Raw genomic sequence first — 21,235 nt, 5'->3', positions numbered from 1 at the left:
GATAGATAAACTGCAGGAAATAAATAGTTTGTGTTAATTTGCTGGGTACCAGTCCAGTTCATACAGTTCGCGCGTGGGTCTCCTCCCACAGTCCGAGACGTGTGTGTGTGTGTGTGAGGGGGCGGGGTTCAGCAGATTTGGGCAGGTCCCGCTCTCTGGCGGGTCTGGGGTGTTCTTCTAGTCTCACTTGACGTGCCTTGTGATGGGCTGGCGTCCCGTCCATCCTTCTGCTTGGGACAAGAGGTTTCGGACAGTGTGTGTGCAGTGTGGTATCCTGTCTAAAACATAATTCCCACAGCCACTTGCCTGGTGATTCTGGAATAGGCTCTGGGACATGTGGTTAATGAAAGTGAATGAGAGAGGAATGGTTAACGTCTGTTTTCTTTCTAAGTTATTTTTTTCATTCTTTGTTATCAGTGACTGTCTTTGCACTTCAGGGAGAGGGAGGAATATAGAGTCAGAGAGGACAACATATGAGACAGGGTACATCCTGCAAAGGGACATTTTGTTAATTTGGTGTACAGATGTTTTTGATGTAAAATAAAGATCACAAGATCACAGCCTTTGTCTTTCACTCTACAAAACATGCAAACATTATGCTGCTGGAAGTGCTGCATAGTATTAATAGCAAATGTTTAGTGTTAATATTAATTTGATCACTACATTAAGGCTTCATTTACACTACTGTAACAACATTCCTTTTATTTAAGCAGTTTATATTATTTAAATAACAGTTACATATTTATGATGGTTAGAGCCATCATCTTGCAGTCAAAAGACCCAGGTTTGAATCCTACTTCCTGCTGTAGTATCCTTAATCAAGGTAATAACCCAGCATTGCTCCTGTAGAAATTAATAATTATATATTTTTATATATTTTTTAAAATATTAAATATTTGTTATATTATTAATAACTGTAAGTAGCTGTATAAGTCACTTTGGTGAAAAACTCCAGATTTTTTTCTTATTATTATTGATAGTAATAGTACTAATAATAACATCAGAAATTGTACTTTTAGTTGGAATGAATCTGCTAATTCAGTTGTGACACCGCTGAGGAACAAAAACTTTTTGGGTCTGACACACCAAGGGGTATCAGTTCCAAAATGTTTGATACAAGCATCTCATACAAGCCTTTGTACAAAATAAAATACCTGTTGTGGACATGAAATCACCTTGTAATGAGGAAAAATGCCTTTGTACTACATCATTATCCTACTCTATGAAAGAAGGGTAGAGTTTCTCCCCAACTGAAGAAATTTTGAGTAACAAACTTTTCACTGATACAGACTTTTGTGAGAAGTATTTAGTATTTGTTTTTGCAGAAAAAGAAGGCCAGAATACCAATTGAAATTGAGCATTAAAAACTTTACCCAGTGTGCCAATAGGTAGCAATTATGAACAGTAATCGCTGCCTTGGATGGAAGCAGGAACATGCCCAATACTTAAAGGTATACCAAAATGACAATTTTAGACCATGACGACTGCACTTGATAAGATCACCTGATAAGGTTTTCAAAAAAGTGGTGCAAGGTGGAAAAAAGCAAACAGAAGGCAAATAAGCTGTAAATGATTTTACACCTTCTACATCTACCTGTTTTGAGCCCTCTTCTGAAGCACTGCCTATCTGTTATCCTCCAACTCCTTGTAATACCTCTACCCACCTTCCTCCTTCTCTGAGTTAATGTATAATTAATGTCTGCACCACAATGTAGATCACAGAAAACTTACATAAGTTTTTAAATTTCTAAAACTTTTTTTTGATTAACAAACCAAATCTTGGTCCTAATTAATTTTAAGTTGGGAAGCAACTGTATTTTCATAAGCTGTTCTGATGGTTTTTATTGTACTGGGGGCCAACTACAGTTCCATTTCCATTAACTCCTCATGCAGTAAATCAACTAATTCATTAATAGACTTGAATATAGCGTCTTCTGGAGTGGACCGCGTTGTCATAGAAACTAATCCCAACGTTTCATTTCGTATGTTGGAAACATCCTCAGGGTTCTGCATCGTAAACCGCTAGACATTGTCTTCATGGATCATTGATGTAGTCTAGTAAGTTGATTGAGGAGTTCGGGTATGTATACATGTAGTAGTCGGTGGGCAGTACTGTAGTCAGCGGGGGGTACAATTGGATCGTATATCTGGTGGAGGGCGGGGACGTAGGTAGTAAGGGGTCCTATTGCCAGCGTCTAGATTCCCTTGAGGGGCTGTACCAGCCGGGGCTTGTTCATCTATTGGCTGTTCAGCTTTGGGTTGGTCTGATGAATGGTCCATGGTGTATCTGATGGAGATAGATGAGATTAGTGGAGTCCATGTTTGTGACAACTTGAAACCAGTCTGGGGGTGCGGTGGCGCAGTGGGTTGGACCGCAGTCCTGCTCTCCGGTGGGTCTGGGGTTCGAGCCCTGCTTGGGGTGCCTTGCGATGGACTGGCGTCCCGTCCTGGGTGTGTCCCCTCCCCCTCCGGCCTTATGCCCTGTGTTACTGGGTAGGCTCCGGTTCCCCGTGACCCTGTATAGGACAAGTGGTTCTGAAAATGTGTGTGTGTGTGTGTGTGTGTGTGTGTGTGTGTGTGTGTGTGTGTGTGTGTGTGTGTGTGTGTGTGTGTGTGTGTGTGTGTGTGTGTGTGTGTGAAACCAGTCTATGAGATTCTGTGCAGCTGCAGCAAAATCTATGTAGGACAAACGGGACAACTCATCTCCACCTGCCTACAGGAACACATCAGTGTAACTGAAAACAATGATGTCAAGTCTGCAGTAGCGCAGCACTCACTAGAGACTGGTCACCTAGTAAACTTTGAGCAAACAAGGGTACTGGCATCAGTCTCTAACTACAGAAGCAGATTGGTTAGAGAAGCCATAGAGATAGAAAAGCATCCAGATGACTTCAACAAAGAAGATGGTTTCAAGTTGTCATAAAGGTGATTTCGTGTTCACAATAGGACCCCTTACTGCCTATGACCCTGCCCTCCACCAGATACACTATCCAGTTGTACCCCCTGCTGACTACAGCCCTGCCCACCGACTGCTATAAATACATAAACTCCTCAATCAACTTACTAGACTACATCAATGATCTGTGAAGATGTCTAACGGTTTACGATGCAGAACCCTGAGGATGTTTCCAATAGAGGAAATGAAATGTTGGAATTAGTTTCTATGACAACGTGGTCCACTCTGGAAAACGCTATATTCCAGTCTAACGACAACGGCTGTGGAAGCCTACGTGACTTAATTCATTAATAGTTTATTGCTGATTTTATGAGTGAATAACTTTTAGTAATAAAACTAATATTTTAATTTCAGCTTACATGTACATTTCATCCCACTAATTGCCATTGTGACATCAGAATAGAGACATCCATTCCTGGGCCTTCTCACTTACATCAGTCCTCAGAAGAGGCTGTAAATAAACTTTAGGGTGGACTTGCAGATAAACATACTTCCTTTACATTTAAACAGCTTTCTCAAGAACTAAACAATGAGATATCAATGGGATTAAGTAGGATAGTAAAACAGATAAACTTCTTTAAAACTAGTGCCAGGCTTATTTAAAAAAAAAAATATCTGAAACAGGAAATCATACCAATGAGTATGAATAGTATTTTTTCAGGAGTTAAATGTCTATGAAACAGGCGCTGGTGCGGATGTAATGTAATTAAAATGTTCTTTGCAAAGCAGTCTGGAAAGGTATTTAGTATTTATAACAATAATACAGTTGTTCAAAAAAGAAACAGTCTGAACAGAAAATGCTGGAAAGTGTTGACAGCATCTCTTTTTTAAAAATTATTAAGCAATTCAAACACTCACAATACAAGAACATTATTCCAGAACAACTGAACCTAGTCAGAGGGAAAGAAACAAAATAAAAAAAGGAAATAAATTAAAAATAAATACACAAAAATTACAAAAGACTCCAATAACCAGAGACATTACATCAACACCATAAAAATGTTAATTGTTAAATGAACAGTCTTAATGGCCTTCTTATTATTACACTTCTCAATAGTGTTTATGTACTGCTTAAATTCTTTAAGAAAAACAGAAAATACACATTTTTATTCGCAAATTTGGACATGTGTATATGATACTGGCTAAAATGATCAATAAATGAACCATACTTGCCTGTTCCACTGTACTTCTATGAAAATGTATGAAGCCAAACAGTATATTTTGATACTGCAAAGCAAAATCCTTACACAGTTTATCAATAATAAAGACATCTCTCCATAGCTTTCTGGTATAATGACAGTGCCAGAAGATGTGAGGCACAGTCTCTGGGTGCAGGTTACAAAAAGAACAATCAACATCTATCTCATCCTTGAATTTTCTAAGGAAATGCTTTATAGGGTAGAATTTGTGTATAATCATAAGAGATTTACTTAACCTTGCTTGTTATGAAGTATTTGTGAGTCAGCAGCCAAACTTTCCTACATGGGAAATTGTTAACAAAGGTATTCCGGTAAGCAGTGACATAAGATAAGGATGCAACTTCATTCGGAAACAAAGAATGAACAGCTGTTGTTATTTCCGTGAGAAATAGAGTCTTCCACAAGGATTCACTACAGAGGCAACAGAAGGGTAAGAAACCTCTTTAAGTAGAGTCACAGAGCCATTAGGAATAGCCTCCATTACCAGGCCAAACTCTTTCTTTGTGACAGAAAACTTAAAATATGACACAAATAGATGTATTTATTTAGCAGACACTTTTGTCCAAAGCAACTTCCAATGAACTCTATGTAGTGTTATTAGTCCAAACACCTTATTCACCAAGGTGACTTACACTCTAGATACACTACTTACAATGGTTCACTCATCCATACATCAGTGGAATCCAGTTAATTTTAAGAGTCAAATTCAAGGGAGAAAAGTTTAAGAAATCAAGGCCACATTCTTATGAGTTAATAACCACTGACTTCCAGATATAGAGTATTCAGTACACACAAACTGGGCAACCCTGCCAAATACCTCTTTTGAGAGAGAACCTTCGGGAGGTGCCATGACTTAACTTTGCAGAGCTGTTACCATTTGCATAGTGTTTTCATTGCACTACAGAAGTAACTCCTGAATCCAAAATTTTGTGAAGAGTAAAAAATAAAGGGGTGCACAACAGTATCAAGCTATCATCCACAACAAAATCAGAATAATCAATGAGGTCTAGGACCAATCTTATATTACTGAAAATATGCCTGTTACTATTGAGTTTCCTCAATAACTGAATCCAACACTCGTTTAAATCTTCTGGGAAACACGATGGTAAAAATTTTATAATCATTGTTAAGTAAACTAAATGGTCTTCAATTGTCAATGAAGAGCAAGTCTTTCTTAGGCTTAGGAATTAAACAGAGTACGCCTTGCATCATACTAGTCTGAAAAGTAGTTCAGACAATGCTTTCTGAATAAACTTCAAACAAAAAGGGCACAATTAACTCAGAAAAGCGCTTATAAAATTCAACAGTGATCCCATCATTGCCCGATGACTTATTATTTTTAAGGCATTTAGTAGCATCCATAATTTGCTCTACAGTAATTGGAGAGTCACACATTAGTGCTTCATCTTTACTAATGCAGTATCTCAGGGTGCTGAGATACTTAGAGAAGGTCGCCATGTCATCACCATTAAACTTACAGTGTGGAGTAATAGCTATAACAAAAGTTGGAAATTTCCTCTGGGCTATTGGTAATGCTTCCCTCAACGTTCAACTGGAAAACATAATGACATTTAGCTCATGACTCCTCAAGCTTGAAGAAATATGCAGACATTTGCTCCCCATGCTCCAGCCACTTCTGTCGAGACCTTATGAAAGCTCGCTCTGCTCTCGCGCTGTACATGCCATCCAATTTGTTCTGTAGCTCAGTTAACCTCTCCTCTTCTGATAAACTCCCTGGTGGTAAACTGGAAAGGGTAGTGATCTCTGAAATAACCTCCTCCTCCAAAACACCTCTAGATTTGGCTAGAGAGCTGCCGTCTTAAATATTTCCCAATTTCAAACTTTAATAGCTCCCAGTTGCAAGTAAACTAATAGATAGTTAATAAAATAAACCATCTTTCTGGGCCTTAGCCCAGTATTAATAAGTGAACAGCCTCTTCAGCTTTGACTTTACAGATTTAAGTAGGGGGCTCTTCAACTTCCAGTAAGAAGCCCCTCTACTGAAAGATGTTCCAGCAAAAAAGTTGACACTAATAAAGACAGCTTTGTGGTCAATCAGCGGTGTTGTTAAAATATTAACTGTGATGCTATTTTTATCTAATGCCTTAGAAACAAAGCAGAAGTCTATACGTGGCTCTCAAAAGCACCTCGTTGGATGCCTGCTGCCATCTGGGTAACTGCCTACGTCATTAAAAAGCGCGGTGGTGAACGAGGACCTCTTAAAAACATTGCCTTAAACAAGCTGTTGTCGTAATACATAATTACTTAACTTTCGTTTGGAAAAATTTTTATTTTTGTTGAATTTTCAGTTGCACATCGGCTGATTAAGGAAGTTGCAATATTTTCAGGCACGTGTGTAGACTACTGTTTAATGTAACTAGTGTTACCCGCTTAGAAACTGGCAACCAGCTAGCTTCGAAAGGTAATAAATTACGATCAGATCAGTTTTTGTGCCCGTTCAAATTAGAAATTTGTTAAATAGTATATAATTATGATTGAGTTTTCATTGTCTGTATCTGTTTGCGTTTTGGAGAATGGTAGTAGTATGTGGCAGGCTCGACATCCGAGCTCGTCAACCAGGGATTTCCTTTTGCTTGACATTCTCATCTTGTTTTGCTGGAAATAAGTCTCTTTTAATTTAGGTCTTCTTACTGAGTACCAGGACTATGAGAAGGTAACAGAACTGTCTCGTAATGAAGCGCAATATTTAATTTGTTGTCAAAACCAAAAACGACTTGTTTACATAACTTTGGTGAGCACTACTAGTGTCTTTATGATTACATTATCGTACGGTACAGTACTATATAGCAGAGTGTGCAAGAAACAGACTGGCGTGTGTGGGATCATGGTATGTATATGGACTTAGTCAGAGTGTAAGTTGGGCACGGCTGACAACGAACGATCAATTTTAAAACATCTGAGTTGGCATTACCACAGAGGAACGTTACATTTCACCTTGTGTTACTTATGTCGTGTTTCGATTTTGGTTAATTCTTGTAGACTGTTTTTTTGTCCCGCTGTCAGTCCTCGGCAAAGTAGCTTAGTTTGCGGTGTCACAGAGTGAACGCCAGAGGAAAACATACGAGTTTTTCAAAACGTCTTTATTAAGTAACCCAACGACTGAAAGAAAGGGGAATTCTGTACTGCCTTCCAGCCTCGGAGCGCGATGCCCAAGAAGTTTCAGGGCGAGAACTCCAAGTCGGCCACGGCGCGCGCGCGCAAGGCGGAGGCGAAGGCGGCGGCGGAAGCGCGCAAGCAGCAGGAGCTTGAGGACGCGCTGTGGCAAGACAACGACAAGCACGTGCTGAAGAAGGAGCAGCGCAAGGTCAGCGGACATCCGCGCTCTCACTGATGTGTTTAGGTCACGTGTCCTGTGTTGGGAGCCCCAGTATGTGAGTATTAGTCAGTGCCCAGTGGAATTATATACAAATAAATATAGAAGTGACACATTAGCCAATGCTTGGGCACTGGGTATAGTGTCTGGGGAAAGCTGGTAGCATAGTGGTTAGAGCTACTGCCTCTGGGGTCAAAGGTTGCAGTTTGCATCCCCACCGCTGACTGTAGTACCCTTGAGCAAGGTACTTACCCTAAATTGCTCCAGTAACACTCCCCAGGAAAGTGTCAGCTAAATGAATAAATTTAAATGTAGTCTATAATATTTTAAAATCATTTTGTACATTATATGGCCAAGATGTGGTATCTATTCCACAGTTAGTGAAATGCTTATTGGCCTGTACAGTCTCAACACTGCCAGAATGCAATTGAGAAATCTTGGGTAATAGGGAAAATGGTAAAGTGTAATGATAGTGAAAATCAATAATAATTAAACCAAAAAAATTAAAAGGTTAAAATAAATTGGATCTAAATCATGTAGAAAATTGTAAGTATGTGTAATTAGTATATGAACTTACAGTGTGCCTTCGGGGTGTAAAGGTCTTTGTGATACAGGAATAAATGTCATGACAGATGGCAAACCTAAAACCTCAGTAATATTCTAGAGTTAAATACAAGTACAAAGGTAATATTGGAGCAATAATCACAGTGTCCAAATATAAAATAGTGAAAAAAATGGAGACCATAGTCATACAGGTACAACCCTTGAAAGTGCAGTACTTTTCTTGGTACTCACATCTTAGGTTCTATTAAATGAAGGTGTAAAATGGGTAATGTCAGAAAATCAGTATTTTAAAAAAAAAATTTGATTGTCTAAAAATGTATCCATTACCCATTTCTACACTTTAGACATATTGCTGATATTCGGTGCATAAAAGCCTAATTATAAATTAAAGAGAAATAATTCATTTAAAGAGAATTCCTTTGTTAGGCAGGGGAAGATTTTAATGAGTTTCAGTGAAACTCTTCGTAACGTGAACTTTCATAATTGTCAAAACATAATTAGCTTTGTTTCAAAAAGTTATGTATTCCTGAGCCCTCAAAAGTGACAGCAATTTATGATAAAATATCACCAAATCCAATTAAAACGAATAGTTACTTCCGTAATTAACCTTAGTTGTGCGTGCATGCGTGTGTATATACATACATATATATACACTGCCTGGCCAGAAAAAAAGTCACCACCTGGATTTAACTAAGCAAATAGGTAAGAGCCTTCCATTGGATAATTACTGCAGTGATTTAATATGCTTCAGCTGGCAACAAGTTATTTAACCCTAACTGATGCAGTGAGTAGCTTCTTATTAAACAACCATGTTGGTCCTGTGCTCATGGAAAAGATGTTATTCTGTTTCAGAAGGGTCAAATTATTGGCCTGTATCAAGCAAAGAAAACAACTAAGGAGATTGCTGAAACTACTAAAAATTGGGTTAAGAACTGTCCAATGCATTATTAAAACCTGGAAAGATAGTGGTGAACCATCATCTTTGAGGAAGAAATGTGGTTGGGGGAAAAAAATTTTGAATGATCGTGATCGGAGATCACTTAAACGTTTGGTAAAATCAAATCGTAAAAAAAACAACCGTAGAACTCACAGCTATGTTTAGTAGTGAAAGTAAGAGCATTTCCACACGCGCAATGCGAAGAGAACTCAAGGGATGGGGACTCAACAGCTGTGTAACCTTAAGAAAATCACTTATCAGTGAGGCTAATTGGGGGAAAAAAAAAAGGCTACAACTTGCTAGGGAGTATAAAGATTGGACTCTGGAGCAATGCAAAAAGGTCATGTGGTCTGATGAGTCCAGATTTACCTTGTTCCAGAGTGATGGGTGCATATGGGTAAGAAGAGAGGTGGATGAAGTGATACACCCATCATGCATAGTGCCTACCGTACAAGCCTGTGGGGGCAGTGTTGTGATCTGGGGTTGCTCTAGTTGGTCAGGTCTAGGTTCAGCAATGTTATTTGCTCAAAAAATGAGGTCAGCTGACTACTTGAATATGCTGAATGACCAGGTTTTTCCATCAATGGATTTTTTTTTTCTTGCCTGATGGCACAGGCATATTTCAAGATGACAATGCTAGGATTCATCGGGCTCAAATTGTGAAAGAGTGGCTCAGGGAGCATGAGACATCATTTTCACACGTGGATTGGCCACCACAGAGTCCAGACCTTAACCCCATTGAGAATCTTTGGGATGTGCTGGAGAAGACTTTACGCAGCGGTCCGACTTTCCCATCATCAATACAAGATCTTGGCGAGAAATTAATGCAACTCTGGATGGAAATAAGTGTGACATTGCATCAGCTTATCGAAACGATGCCACGGTGAATGCTCGCTCAAAGCAAAAGGCGGTCCGACAAAATATTAGTGATTTTTGGCCAAGCAGTGTGTATATATAGGATATTCAGTGTTTATGTGTTTATTCAATGTTTCATACAAAGAACAAAGCAGTATAGACGTAAGAATGTAACAAATGTAAGAAAATGCTGTCCAAATTGACGTGGTGTCTCCCATTGCTTGGGCTGTGCAATTCAGCGTTACATTAATCACCACTGTGGTGTTTTACACCAAGAACGAATCCTTGAGAGTTTGGTAAAAGAAAGGTTCCTGCCGGCCTGTAGGGTGTAAGTTGACAAAGGATAATTGTTATTGGTTAGTTCCTAAAAGAAGCGGGAACCGTTATTGGGGGCACTATATATAACGGGGGTTTTTTCGCGCGAGCGCAGATGAGGTTCCGCGGTGTGAAGTGAGTTTGTGACGCGAGCTACTGTTCTTAATAAACTCTTTGTTTGCACACTTCAAGTGTTCCAGTGCTTTGTTTCAGGGAAACCTCCAAAGAACGGTGTACCTTCCTTTTCGGACACCACAGCCACTAAGTCTGTGAGGAGTTTAAATGTTCTCCCCATTTGCAGAGGTTTCCTCCCGAAAACATCTTTAAGGTGAACTGATGACTTATGTATGTGTGAGAGTGTTTTTGTGCATTTCTACTTTATTATGACAAAAAAGCGAGTAAGCAAGTATAGAGAAGCTGACCAAACATGTGCCCACAGTGTAACTGCAAAGAGGACTGCCTGGACACTGTGATGCACATCAGAATCCGATTAGACCAAGAAAAAAAATTACATATACATATAACATCTGACAGTTCTGGAGAATAGGAAAAAATAACGATGGATGAATAAATAATGAGGGTGGGAATGAGTAAGAGGGAGAAAGTATGTAAGAGCATGGGGAAAGAAACTGTGTTTGTATCTGGTTGTTTTGATGGACAGTGATCTGTAGCACCTGCCGGATGGGAGAAGTTCAAAAAAGCTGTGGCCCGAGGGAGAGGGGTCTGTCACGATTTTTCCTGCTTGTCTCCTGATTCTGGAGGAGTATAGGTCCTGGAGGCAGGCCAGTCTGGAACCAGTGACCTTTTCTGCAGACCTGACCTGGTATCGCCTGTTCTTTTCTTGTTTGGTTGCTGATCCAAACCAGACTGTGATGGAGGAGCTGAGTACAGACTCAGTGGCTGCTGTGTAGAACTGGATCAACAACTCCTGTGGCAGGTTGAGCTTCCTCAGCTGGTACAGGAAGTGCATCCTCTGCTGGGCCTTTTTTATGATGGACGCCATGTTGGTTTTCCACTTTAGGTCCCGAGAAATTGTAGACCCTAGGAACTTACCATGAACTAACCACTGATACAGCATTGATAAAAATGAAGAGGGGGACAGTATTGGGGGGGGGGTCCTCCTGAAATCCATTGTCATCTCCTCTGTTTTCAGTGTATTTGGCTCCACATTATTCTGACTGCATCAGAGGACCCGGTGTTCCACCTCCCGTCTATATGCAGACTCATCACCATTTCTGATGAGTCCTTAGGGATGTGTCGTCTGCATATTAAAGGAGCTTGACCGGGGGGTCCCTTAAAGTGCAGTGGTTGCTGTAGAGGGAGAAGAGCAGTAGGGAGAGCACATATCCCTGGGGAGCACCAGTGCTGATTGTGCAGAAGTTGGATGTGAACCACCCCAGTCTCACCTGCTGCCTCCTGTTTGTCAGCAAGCTAGTGATCCACTGACAGGTGGAGGCAGTGAGCTGGGCAAGTTTACTATGGAGAAGTACATGCTTCACCATGAGCATAAAGGAACCTTTTAATGGTCAGATAGCCTATTTTTCAATATTTACATTTATTCAGTTAGCTTATCTCCAAAGAGACTTATAGTGTTAAGGTACTTACAATTATTTACTCATTTATACAGCTGGGTAATTTTTCTTTTTTTTCTGGAGAAATTTAGGGTAAGTACCTTGCTGAAGGTGGGAATGAGAAACCGAACCTGTGACCTTTGGATCCAGAGGCAGTAGCTCAAACTACTATGCCACCCCAATATGTAGTCGCTACTGTAACCCCAGTGCTCTTTTGTTCTTGTGAGAAATTTTTTATGTAAATAGAAAAGTGGTATTAAATGTTTTCTGTAAATTTTAATTTTTGCTTGGTTGTATCTTGGGGGATGACTGCAGTAGGCTTAACTAGTCGTAATGTAACTTAATTAGAACAACTAAATTCATACAGTATATTGCAGACAGGTCCAGAAGGATAACAAGAATACAGGGGGCCTGACCCTCCAATATTCAAGCAGGCCTGTGTATCATTTCATTGAGTACTATTGCAATTTTAAATGCCTGTCAAGTTGCTGTGCCACTGTATAAGCCTACCATTCAGTGCTTCCACAATTTATGTATGAAAGCAGATTAAATGGTGGTCTGTTTACTAAATTTGTGGTTGGTTGGAAAACCTGATTTATCAGAAGTATTAAATTATCTTTTGGTCATGAACCCTGTTCATTGTGGACTATACCTCTTGCTGAGTAAATGGCGTTGTTACTTTTTATATTGTTGATGAAATAGTGCTTTCCTCAATGTTTAATGTAGACAACCTCTAAAAGATGTGAGCAACTAATAAATTTATACTGCAAAGCTTTGTCAAGCAAGTATATTTAATGCATGCAGAGTTGTCTACACTTATTTTTTATTAATGTGCTCAGTGTTGTGAGGCTTCAGCAATGAAGTTTTATAAATAGTGCTTTTCTTGACCATTTTAAAAAAGTCTACTTGCCCTCTTCTAAAATTTGAAACAAATTTTACAGATGTACAAAGGAGTGCTATTTTTAAATCTAGTTTACTGTCACTTGTAATATTCTAATTTGATCCAGTTGTTCATTAATGGCAGAAATTCTTGTCTTTCCCAGAGACATGATTTACAGTAGTAAAAGAATTTTAAAAGTTTGTCTGGGCAGTTTTATTGTAACTCAAATGCATGTGAAGTATTGCTTGTTGTTACATTGTTTAAAATTCCTGATCGATCCCAAAAGAAAGCTTCATTTTAATCTGAATGAAATTGTGCCCCCTAGCAGCTTTAGATTTTGCAGGCGTTTATAGGGAGATATTGCAGGAAATTCTTAGTTCTCCAGTTTTACAGGTTATATTGCTGTTACCACAGAGAATTTGTCAGAAGATAAGTGTAGTGAATTCAATATTCCTGCTAAGTGTGCGGTTTAATATTGTCTGTATAATAAATTTTGAACGTTTTTGGTTGTTGACTTTACATTTCATTTGTACTTGTTTTTATTTTTATTAATCAAAACTGTAGCGTTATGTAGCATAAAACCAATGCTTTCCTTTCAGGACTTTCTCATTAGGTGGATAAAAGGTGGTGAAGTGGATTGTGGGGTTTCCTCATAGTGGGTCCAGCAGTAAAAGGCAGTAAGCACTGGATGGCAGTGGTAGACCTGCTTGGTTTTAACAGACTGCACTAGCTACTTTGGGGGAGTTTCCTGTGTGCAGCCAGTACAGCATTTATGTTACATCACTGGCATTTAATTGTAGGGCTGTTAAATTGATTTTAAAGTTTGTCAGATTTGTGGTGATATATTTTTCAGGTAATATTATGAGTTAATACTTTGGTTGGTAGATGGCAGCTTATTTGCTTTTGAGGTCAGTGTATTTTAGTTTGCTTAAGTGTGTACTTGTGATATTGCCTTACTGTAAACTGGTGTTTACTGCCATTGCTGGTATTTCTGAGGGCTGCAGTTTGAAAGTTTCACCAGTTGAAAGGACTTGCATTGTTCTGTTTGATTTAGTGTTTGTTCATGCAGTTTGATAATGTTACTTCTCTACATAGCTGAATTGTTGTTGATATCCTGTTTTGCTGAATTTTATCCTCATGTTAGGGACTGTGCTTGGGAACAGCACAGTGATTGTGGTGTGAAAGAAGTGAAACATTATCCTGGATTTTAAGTTACAGAAGATGAAGAATTTACTCAGCTTACCTGCCTCAAATTGATCACATTGCCACTGCAGTAACAAGGAATGTATTGGGGATCAGGTCTTGAGATTCTGAGCGCTACTCTGACCCTCTTCCCACATGCAAGAGATTATATACTGATTAGGTATTACATGATTGGTTGATTTAAGCCACTTGTTAGTTGATTTGAACATTTCTGACACAGGTCAGATGTTCTCCTCCCTTGGTTTTATGGTTTTACAGCAGTTTGGACCTAGTGACATTCTTAGTTTTAAGGCCCAATACGGTTGGCAGATAACAGGTCCATTCCCCTTTAGGGGGTCTGCAGCAGAAAATGAGTCCAGAACATACTGTGAATTTGCAAGATGCAAAAAAGTTTACAAAGCCCATATATTTCCTTATATATTGTTATTTGTCAACCTCCACTACTATACACCAGTTAATTTCTCCAAATGGTTTTTCCCCCAAGGAAATATAAACTACTTGTGTGGTAAATATGACTCTGGGTTCTGTTGACTGACTGTACTGTACTTGGTGAGCTGTATACCTTGATGCTGTTGTCTGTCACCATGTTGAAGTGCTTCCACCGTTTGTCTTTACCTGGAATATTAAGGGGAACTGTTCCACTGACGGGTTGAACCGGGTCCTGCTCTCTAGCGGGTCTGGGGTTCGAGTCCCGCTTGGGGTGCCTTGCGACGGACTGGCGTCCCGTCCTGGGTGTATCCCCTCCCCCTCCGGCCTTACGCCCTGTGTTACCGGGTAGGCTCCGGTTCCCCGTGACCCCATATGGGACAAGCGGTTCTGAAAGTGTGTGTGTGTGTGTGTGTGTGTGTGTGTGTGTGTGTGTGTGTGTGTGTGTGTGTTCTCCACTGACAAGCTTGTGTTTTTAACTACTACACTATTTGTTATACTTGTAGGCTGTATACAGATTTGGGTGGACTCAAGACCAGCTCAGTGCTTCTTCTGATGACACTCAAAGATGTGTTGTTGGGAGTTCCTGTGACTGCTCTGTCTTGCTCACACTGATTGCAGTGGACATGTGGTCTCAGCTGAGCTTGTGTCTGCCCAGGACAGGATTTGGGTGCGATGCCAGGGAAGGCCTCTGCTGCCAGTCTACGTCACCCTCTACAGGTTTCTCAAAACAGATGGCTTCTTGGTCACAGGATGTGTGCTTGCAGAAACTGACAGCTGTATCTAGGTAGAGCCCATCTTTCACCAACCCCCCCGGGACACTTGTGTGTTTCATGGATTCCACTCCGTGTTGCTTCATATAAAGAGGAGATATGCATTGTATCTCATTATTTGGATCCACATTTGTGGATTCTTTTTTCTGCCTTATGTTTGACTTGTTCTTGACTTAAATTTGTAAGTGTTGGGGTTAAAGATTAGCAAAATGAACAAGCATTTAACTTGGCCTGTAAGTGTTCAGTCGGTAGTGTAGTGGTTAGAGCTGCTGCCTTTAGACCCAGAGGTCCCAGGGTCAAATCTCACTGCCAGCTCTAGTATCCTTGAGCAAGATACTTACCCTAAATTCCTCCAGTAAAATTACCTGGCTGTGTGAATTGGTAAATAACTGTAAGTAGATTAACACTGTAAATTGCTTTGGAGAAAAGTGTCAGCCAAATGGATAAATGTAATTGTATAAAATTCTTGTTTAAGCAAGTGTTTTATATTGATTATTGATAGAGCCCCCTGCCTTAAACCTCAATGCAGCTGGTTTGTGTAAACAGGTTGCAGAAAATCTTACTGTAGCCTCTATAAGTTTGTCTTCATTGCCTTTTAATCCCTCGATTCTCAAGTATACTCCATCACCTTTTTTTTTTTTTTGGCCATTTCCTTATCCATTGTCCTCCTCCAAATTTATCTTGTGTGGATGGATGGCTTCGCTCTTGCTGCCATGCATAATTGAGACTGGGGTGTTACTGTGGGGACATATGGCAATGCTTTCACCAGGCCAGCTTGTTAGGTGACCGTAGTGAAATGGTGAATTGCCCTCCATACCCGGCCTCCTATTTTACTCTGCGCCATGACCCAGTCTAGCCTTGCTCATCAATAGTAAATGATGATTCCATATAAGACATGGGTCTGCATCACAGATGACAAGCGACTCACCTTCTGCAGGGCAGCCATGTCTTGGATTCATGTTATCAGTTAATGCGTTTGCCAGTACTTCTTGCCCTTCATGATGATCCCTCCTCTCCCACCTCCCCTCCTGTGGAAAAGGGAGGGAGACATCAATGACAAGACAATGTTGTCTAGATCCAAGTGCCACTGGGGGAGGGCAGGTGTCTTATCAGTTTGAATTAGTTCAGTGTCACGTTGACCTCTGTATTAGCTTCTTCAGTGTTTTTCTCATCCTGTTGCACACCTGTTGTTCTGAAAACAGTGAGAATTAGCTTTTCAGGAATGGAGTGCTGGAGGCAAACTACACACGCACATATATATATATAATATATATATATATATATACACTGTACTGCTTGACAACATTTAAATCCTATAAAGATTAACATTATTCTTGTATTAAACTTATAAAATCTAAATTATAAAATAAGTAATTATGATTTACATATCTTATTATACTTACCTCCTTAGTTTAACCAATGCAACTCAGGGTTCACTTATGTTTACACCTGCACTACCTCCGTTTTTCTAGTACACTCGTCACCCCTCTAAACCGACATGTAATTGGTCACTACACCTATTGTCAGATGAGAAAGACTCTTGATTAAAGAAATGTCATGATAGAACGAAAGGACACATGGGCTTCACATACTTTCAAGCAGCACTGTGTATATATACTAGCATTCAAAAGTTTGGAATCTCCCAGACATTTTCTTGTTTTTGAAAGAATTGATACTTTTTTAAAATTTACCATTAAATTGATTGAAAATACAGCCAAGACATCATTAGTAATGTTATGAATGGTTATTACTGCTTAATGCATCAGATGACCATGAAACCGAAGATTTCAAACAAAGGTGTCTATTGTTCTCTTGAGAGAAGAGGGGAAACTGGATCTAACTAGGATAGAAGAAGAAATGGAAGACCCAGATGCAAAACTACATAAGAGGATAAGTACATCAAAGTCTGTAGTTTGAAACGGACGCCTTGCACCTGCAGGCACCTCAGTTAGCTGCTTCCCTAAATAGTACACACCAAATACCAGTGTCATTTGCAACAGTGAAAAGACAACTCTGGGATGCTGGCCTTAGAGGCAGGCTTTCAAAGAAAAAGCCATATCAGAAACTGGCAAATAAAAAAACATGGGCAAAAGAACACAAACTGGATGGTGGATGATTGCGAAAGAGAGCATTATAGACGGATAAGTCTAAATTTGAGATGTTTGGATCAAGGGTGAGAACATACGTGAAACGTGGAACAAATGAAAGAATGCTGGAGGAGTGCTCGTTCATTCTGTCAGGCATGGTGGAGGAAGTGTAATGAGATGGGGCTACATTGGTGCTGGTAAGGTGTGAGATTTACACAGAGTGAAAAGAATAGTGAACCAGAAAGGTTACGGCTTTTTCACTACATCATGCCATCCACTGTGGTCAGTGCTTGATTGGTGCAAATTTCATCATGCAGCAGGACAACGATCCAATGCATACTTGTAAGTTGCGCGAAGCCTATTTTCTGAAGAAATAGGAAGCTGAAGTACTGTCTTTATTGGACTCGCTGGCACAGTGGAAGATTCTTTGAATGGAAAATTTTGATGCAGAGAACAGTGACATGAAATGAAAATGTTATGACATTATCAACGTATCAACTGTCATTTCTGATCAATTTTATTCTACTTCAGTGCATAAAAGTGACAATTTCTGTCAAAAACATGAAAATGTCTTGCTGATTCCAAACTTCTGAATGAATGCCTGTGTGTGTTTATACAGGTGGTCCCCAATTTACAAAGGTCCAACTTATGATTTTTTTCGACTTTACGATAGTGAGCTGACGATAGACATTCAGTATAAACCATACTTCGAATTCTGAGTTTTGATTCCCCACCCCCTCGGGAAAGCGATATTCAGAACGAAACTCCCTCACAATTCTGGGCAGCGGTAGCGATCCCCATCTCCCAGTCTGTCAGGCAGAGGTGTGTATTAGGTGTATTGAATGCATTTTCGACTTACAATAATTTCGACTGGAATGTAACCCCATCGTTAAGTCGGGGACCACCTGTATACATCTATATTTAGTTTGTCTTAAATGGGAGATAAGCATACATGGAATTTCTAACTACCACCAAACTAATTTACTGCTCTTTATATTTTCAGTTAAAACTGAAAGTGTTTTAATTAATTCAGACATCAGTTTAGTTGCATTATACTGTGAGAGGTAAGAACGGTTGTCATTTCCAGCCCTCTCAGGCAAGTACCTTATCTGCTTTTCATCTCATCTTCATGGTAATGCTTTACTGTGGCCTCATGTCCTCCCACAGTCCCTTGGGTGCACGTGCATGGACTATGTAAAGAAAGTGTAAGCCATCACAGCTCTGTGGAGCTCTCACTGTCTTTGTGTTCTTCGATGTTACAGGATCTTCATGAACATTCTGTAAGCAATAATGTTCTATGGTCAAAAATGTTATAGTCTTGTCTTTGTAATTAGGCCCAAACCTACCATTAATGTTGGCCTTTCATGTACTCAGAAGTGATTATGGCTGTAGGGTGCTGTCTAACTACTCTAGGGAAAAATAAGCTTTCAGTTGGTTATGTTTTATATTTTTCAACAGTAAAGCCTGCTTCTTCTTTGTTCTCCTTTATGCTAGCTTTCCCCATCCACAGATTTACAATGTTAATTTAGATCATCTTCCTGTCAATCGCTGCTCTCAGGATGACAAGGAGAAGAAGCGCCTAGAGGCCCTGGAGCGAAAAAGGGAGAACCAGCGGCTGCTTGAGGAGGAGAATGCTAAATTAAAGGGCAGAGCATCCAAAGACCCTATGGGGGGCAAGGTGACCCGGGCGCAGATCGAGGAAACACTGCGCAATGAGCAGAAGCAGCAGCAGCAGCAGGAGGTCAAGGAGAAAGGTGATCCATTTTCTAGTTATTACCAAAAAATAAACATTTACCATCTATCTAAAATCATTGTGCACCTTTTATTACTGTACTATACAACATACACAGGTATTCTGTGGCCTGAGATTTGATTTATTCAGTGTTCTGCTCTTTCTTGCTCTCTACATGATGCAGAAAAGACTCACCTGGAGAAACCTTTGGAAGAAAATGTGAATCGTATTGTCCTAGAAGAAGGCACAGTTGAGGCTAGAACTATTGAGGATGCTATTGCAGCACTTGGGTAGGTTCTTGGCATTTCTGTTAAGTACTGTTGGTCCTGTGTCTCTTGTAGAAAATTGACATTTTTAAAAGGAATAAAATAATCCATTATTTGTAGTACGATACGTGGGGAATTTGTATAATTTAATTCTTCTTTCTCATAGTTTGGTTAGCCCCCCAATCTTAGTCCTTTTCTTCCTGTTGTCCTGTTTCTCATTAATAGGGTACCAATCCATCCTTAATCTTTTTTTTTTTTTCCCTGTGTTGTACAGCACAGTGGAGGAGCCCGATCGACATCCGGAACGCCGAATGAAAGCTGCGTTTGCTGCATTTGAAGAATTGCACATGCCTCGCCTAAAAAAGGAAAACCCTAACATGCGGCTATCGCAACTCAAGCAGCAGCTGAAGAAGGAGTGGGTGAAGTCTCCTGAGAATCCCCTGAACCAGCGCTTCACTACTTATAATACCAAGTAAACAAAGAGAGCAAATAGAAAGTACACAACAGAGGGACCCAACGAGCAGTGCGTGTAATTAACATTGAATTCCCAAATGAAAACACTTCACGCAAAACTACTGGGACTGGAGAAGCACCATCCACAGCTATGGTTTCTATGCCCCAATTAGCTGTAAGAACTTTGTGGCAACCTGTGTTTGAAAGAAAAAGTGGTCCAGCAGCTAATCTTTGTGTCTTTCTTACTTCCTATATCCCTTGGTGGTGTCACTATGTCAGCATCCAGCCTTCTTTTTGCCACACATTAGACTTTTCTCCAGCCTTGCTTGAACCATTGATGCAGTAGCTGTCTCAGCTATGCTTAGAGTTGCAAGTTACTGAATGGAAGTAAGAAAGTTAGCAGGGCTGTCACTCTATAATATGGACCCAGAGGGAATTTTGAACTTTTCTGATGAGCTGCTCTTTCTGCTGGTGTGCCCCCCCCCCCCCCCCATTATTGTGCAGAAACACTGAGAAATCACAGCAAGCTCCAGAAAGCTCTCCTCAGACAGTATTTTATTGCTTGCTGGGTTGGACTTGCTGTCAACACCAATGTACAACTTCATAACAGTCTGCATTGCAAATAAAAGTAAATTCTGTTGTATGTAGAGGTTGCATGATGTGATTTGAACGCGTTTGCATTCATGCATGATGACAAAGCAGCCATTTTTTTCTCCACAAAATAAAACTTTTTTTTTTCCAGGAGCTTGTGCTAATGTGGAGCTTACTTTTACTCCCTCTGCAGTTCTGAGCCTGTATTCATTGGAGCTCCCATATGCTCCCGTTGGCCGTACATACCTCCCTGTGAGATCCATTTGTTAAGAGCATGTGGAGAGCAGCGCCTCTGCCAAACCCGCTGTCCCAAGGTCCTAATTATTTACATGGGGTCCTTCTTGACCTCAAAGTCCTTTACAGTTATTTGCCTGTGGCTGTTACTCTTTCATAATGCATTCCTTGCTACTTTTATGATATGTAGATTGTTTTGCTGCTGGCTCTTTTTTTCCTCGTTGTTGTAGTTGTCGTTTTTGCTTATTAGTGCTTTTTATTTGAAGAGCAGAAAGGAGTCAGTTCTAGTTAATATATTGATGTATTTTTTAATTAAATTAGAATGTGAAAAGAACTGATCTTTGGTCAAAATAATCACAGAATTCAAGGAAATCCTAATTTTTGAGCAAGATGGATCACTTGATGCAGTAATTCTCAGTAACTTTTTCATCTTTCCTGACTTGAGCCATGTTATATATAATGCTAAAATATAGTTTTGGTTTTAGTATTAGAGGAAATGTACCATCAGTGTTTTCCATATACAGTACATTGAACAAGTTTCCTGTTTACGTCCTTCGGTAAAGCTACAGATCAAGAAAAGACATCAACTAAAACAATGTGCCTTTGCCCAGGCATGCTGGATGCTTGAGGTCTTGTTAGCAGTTTGCACATAGTACCATAATATGATAGTCCACACTGAGCTGCCTCCCTCTGACTTATTTTGGTGACAAAAGGATGCTTGTGACACATGTTGAAGGCACTCCACCACTGCTGTCCAGTTTTGGTGTTGCAGTCCAGACTAATGTCCCTGTATCGTGCTATTTTGGGTATACAATTTCACCCTCTGTTACCCTTCAGTACAGTCCTTTTTTTGTCATGC

The 21,235-nt window shown here is 40.0% G+C and overlaps 1 protein-coding gene across 2 annotated transcripts; it reads left to right on the top strand.

Annotated features, from left to right (window-relative positions):
* Window positions 1–6,364: 6,364 nt before the first annotated feature.
* Window positions 6,365–20,292, top strand: ccdc124 (coiled-coil domain containing 124). Of its 2 annotated transcripts, none has more exons than XM_018745776.2 (5): window positions 6,365–6,577; window positions 7,310–7,480; window positions 18,659–18,854; window positions 19,017–19,122; window positions 19,373–20,292. In XM_018745776.2, exons 2-5 carry the CDS (start codon window positions 7,322–7,324, stop codon window positions 19,572–19,574), a joined length of 663 nt encoding a protein of 220 aa, XP_018601292.1. In that variant the 5' UTR covers window positions 6,365–6,577; window positions 7,310–7,321; the 3' UTR covers window positions 19,575–20,292. The 2 variants fall into 2 exon arrangements, with proteins under 2 accessions (XP_018601292.1, XP_018601293.1); XM_018745777.2 differs by lacking the exon at window positions 6,365–6,577 and adding an exon at window positions 6,654–6,829.
* The last annotated feature ends 943 nt before the right edge of the window (window positions 20,293–21,235 follow it).

Source organism: Scleropages formosus, chromosome 9 (genome assembly GCF_900964775.1).
Source record: "Scleropages formosus chromosome 9, fSclFor1.1, whole genome shotgun sequence".
Classification (NCBI taxonomy): Eukaryota; Metazoa; Chordata; class Actinopteri; order Osteoglossiformes; family Osteoglossidae; genus Scleropages; species Scleropages formosus.
Note: the sequence above shows the minus strand (reverse complement) of the source record. Positions and strands in the feature narration are given on the sequence as shown.

What these genes read in the sequence shown, in the direction of transcription:
- ccdc124 (XM_018745776.2), top strand. Translation starts at nt 7,322, where the DNA reads ATGCCCAAGAAGTTTCAGGGCGAGAACTCCAAGTCGGCCACGGCGCGC. An exon ending in TGAAGAAGGAGCAGCGCAAG is followed by an intron (nt 7,481 to 18,658) that starts GTCAGCGGACAT and finishes CGCTGCTCTCAG; the next exon opens with GATGACAAGGAGAAGAAGCG. An exon ending in GCAGGAGGTCAAGGAGAAAG is followed by an intron (nt 18,855 to 19,016) that starts GTGATCCATTTT and finishes TACATGATGCAG; the next exon opens with AAAAGACTCACCTGGAGAAA.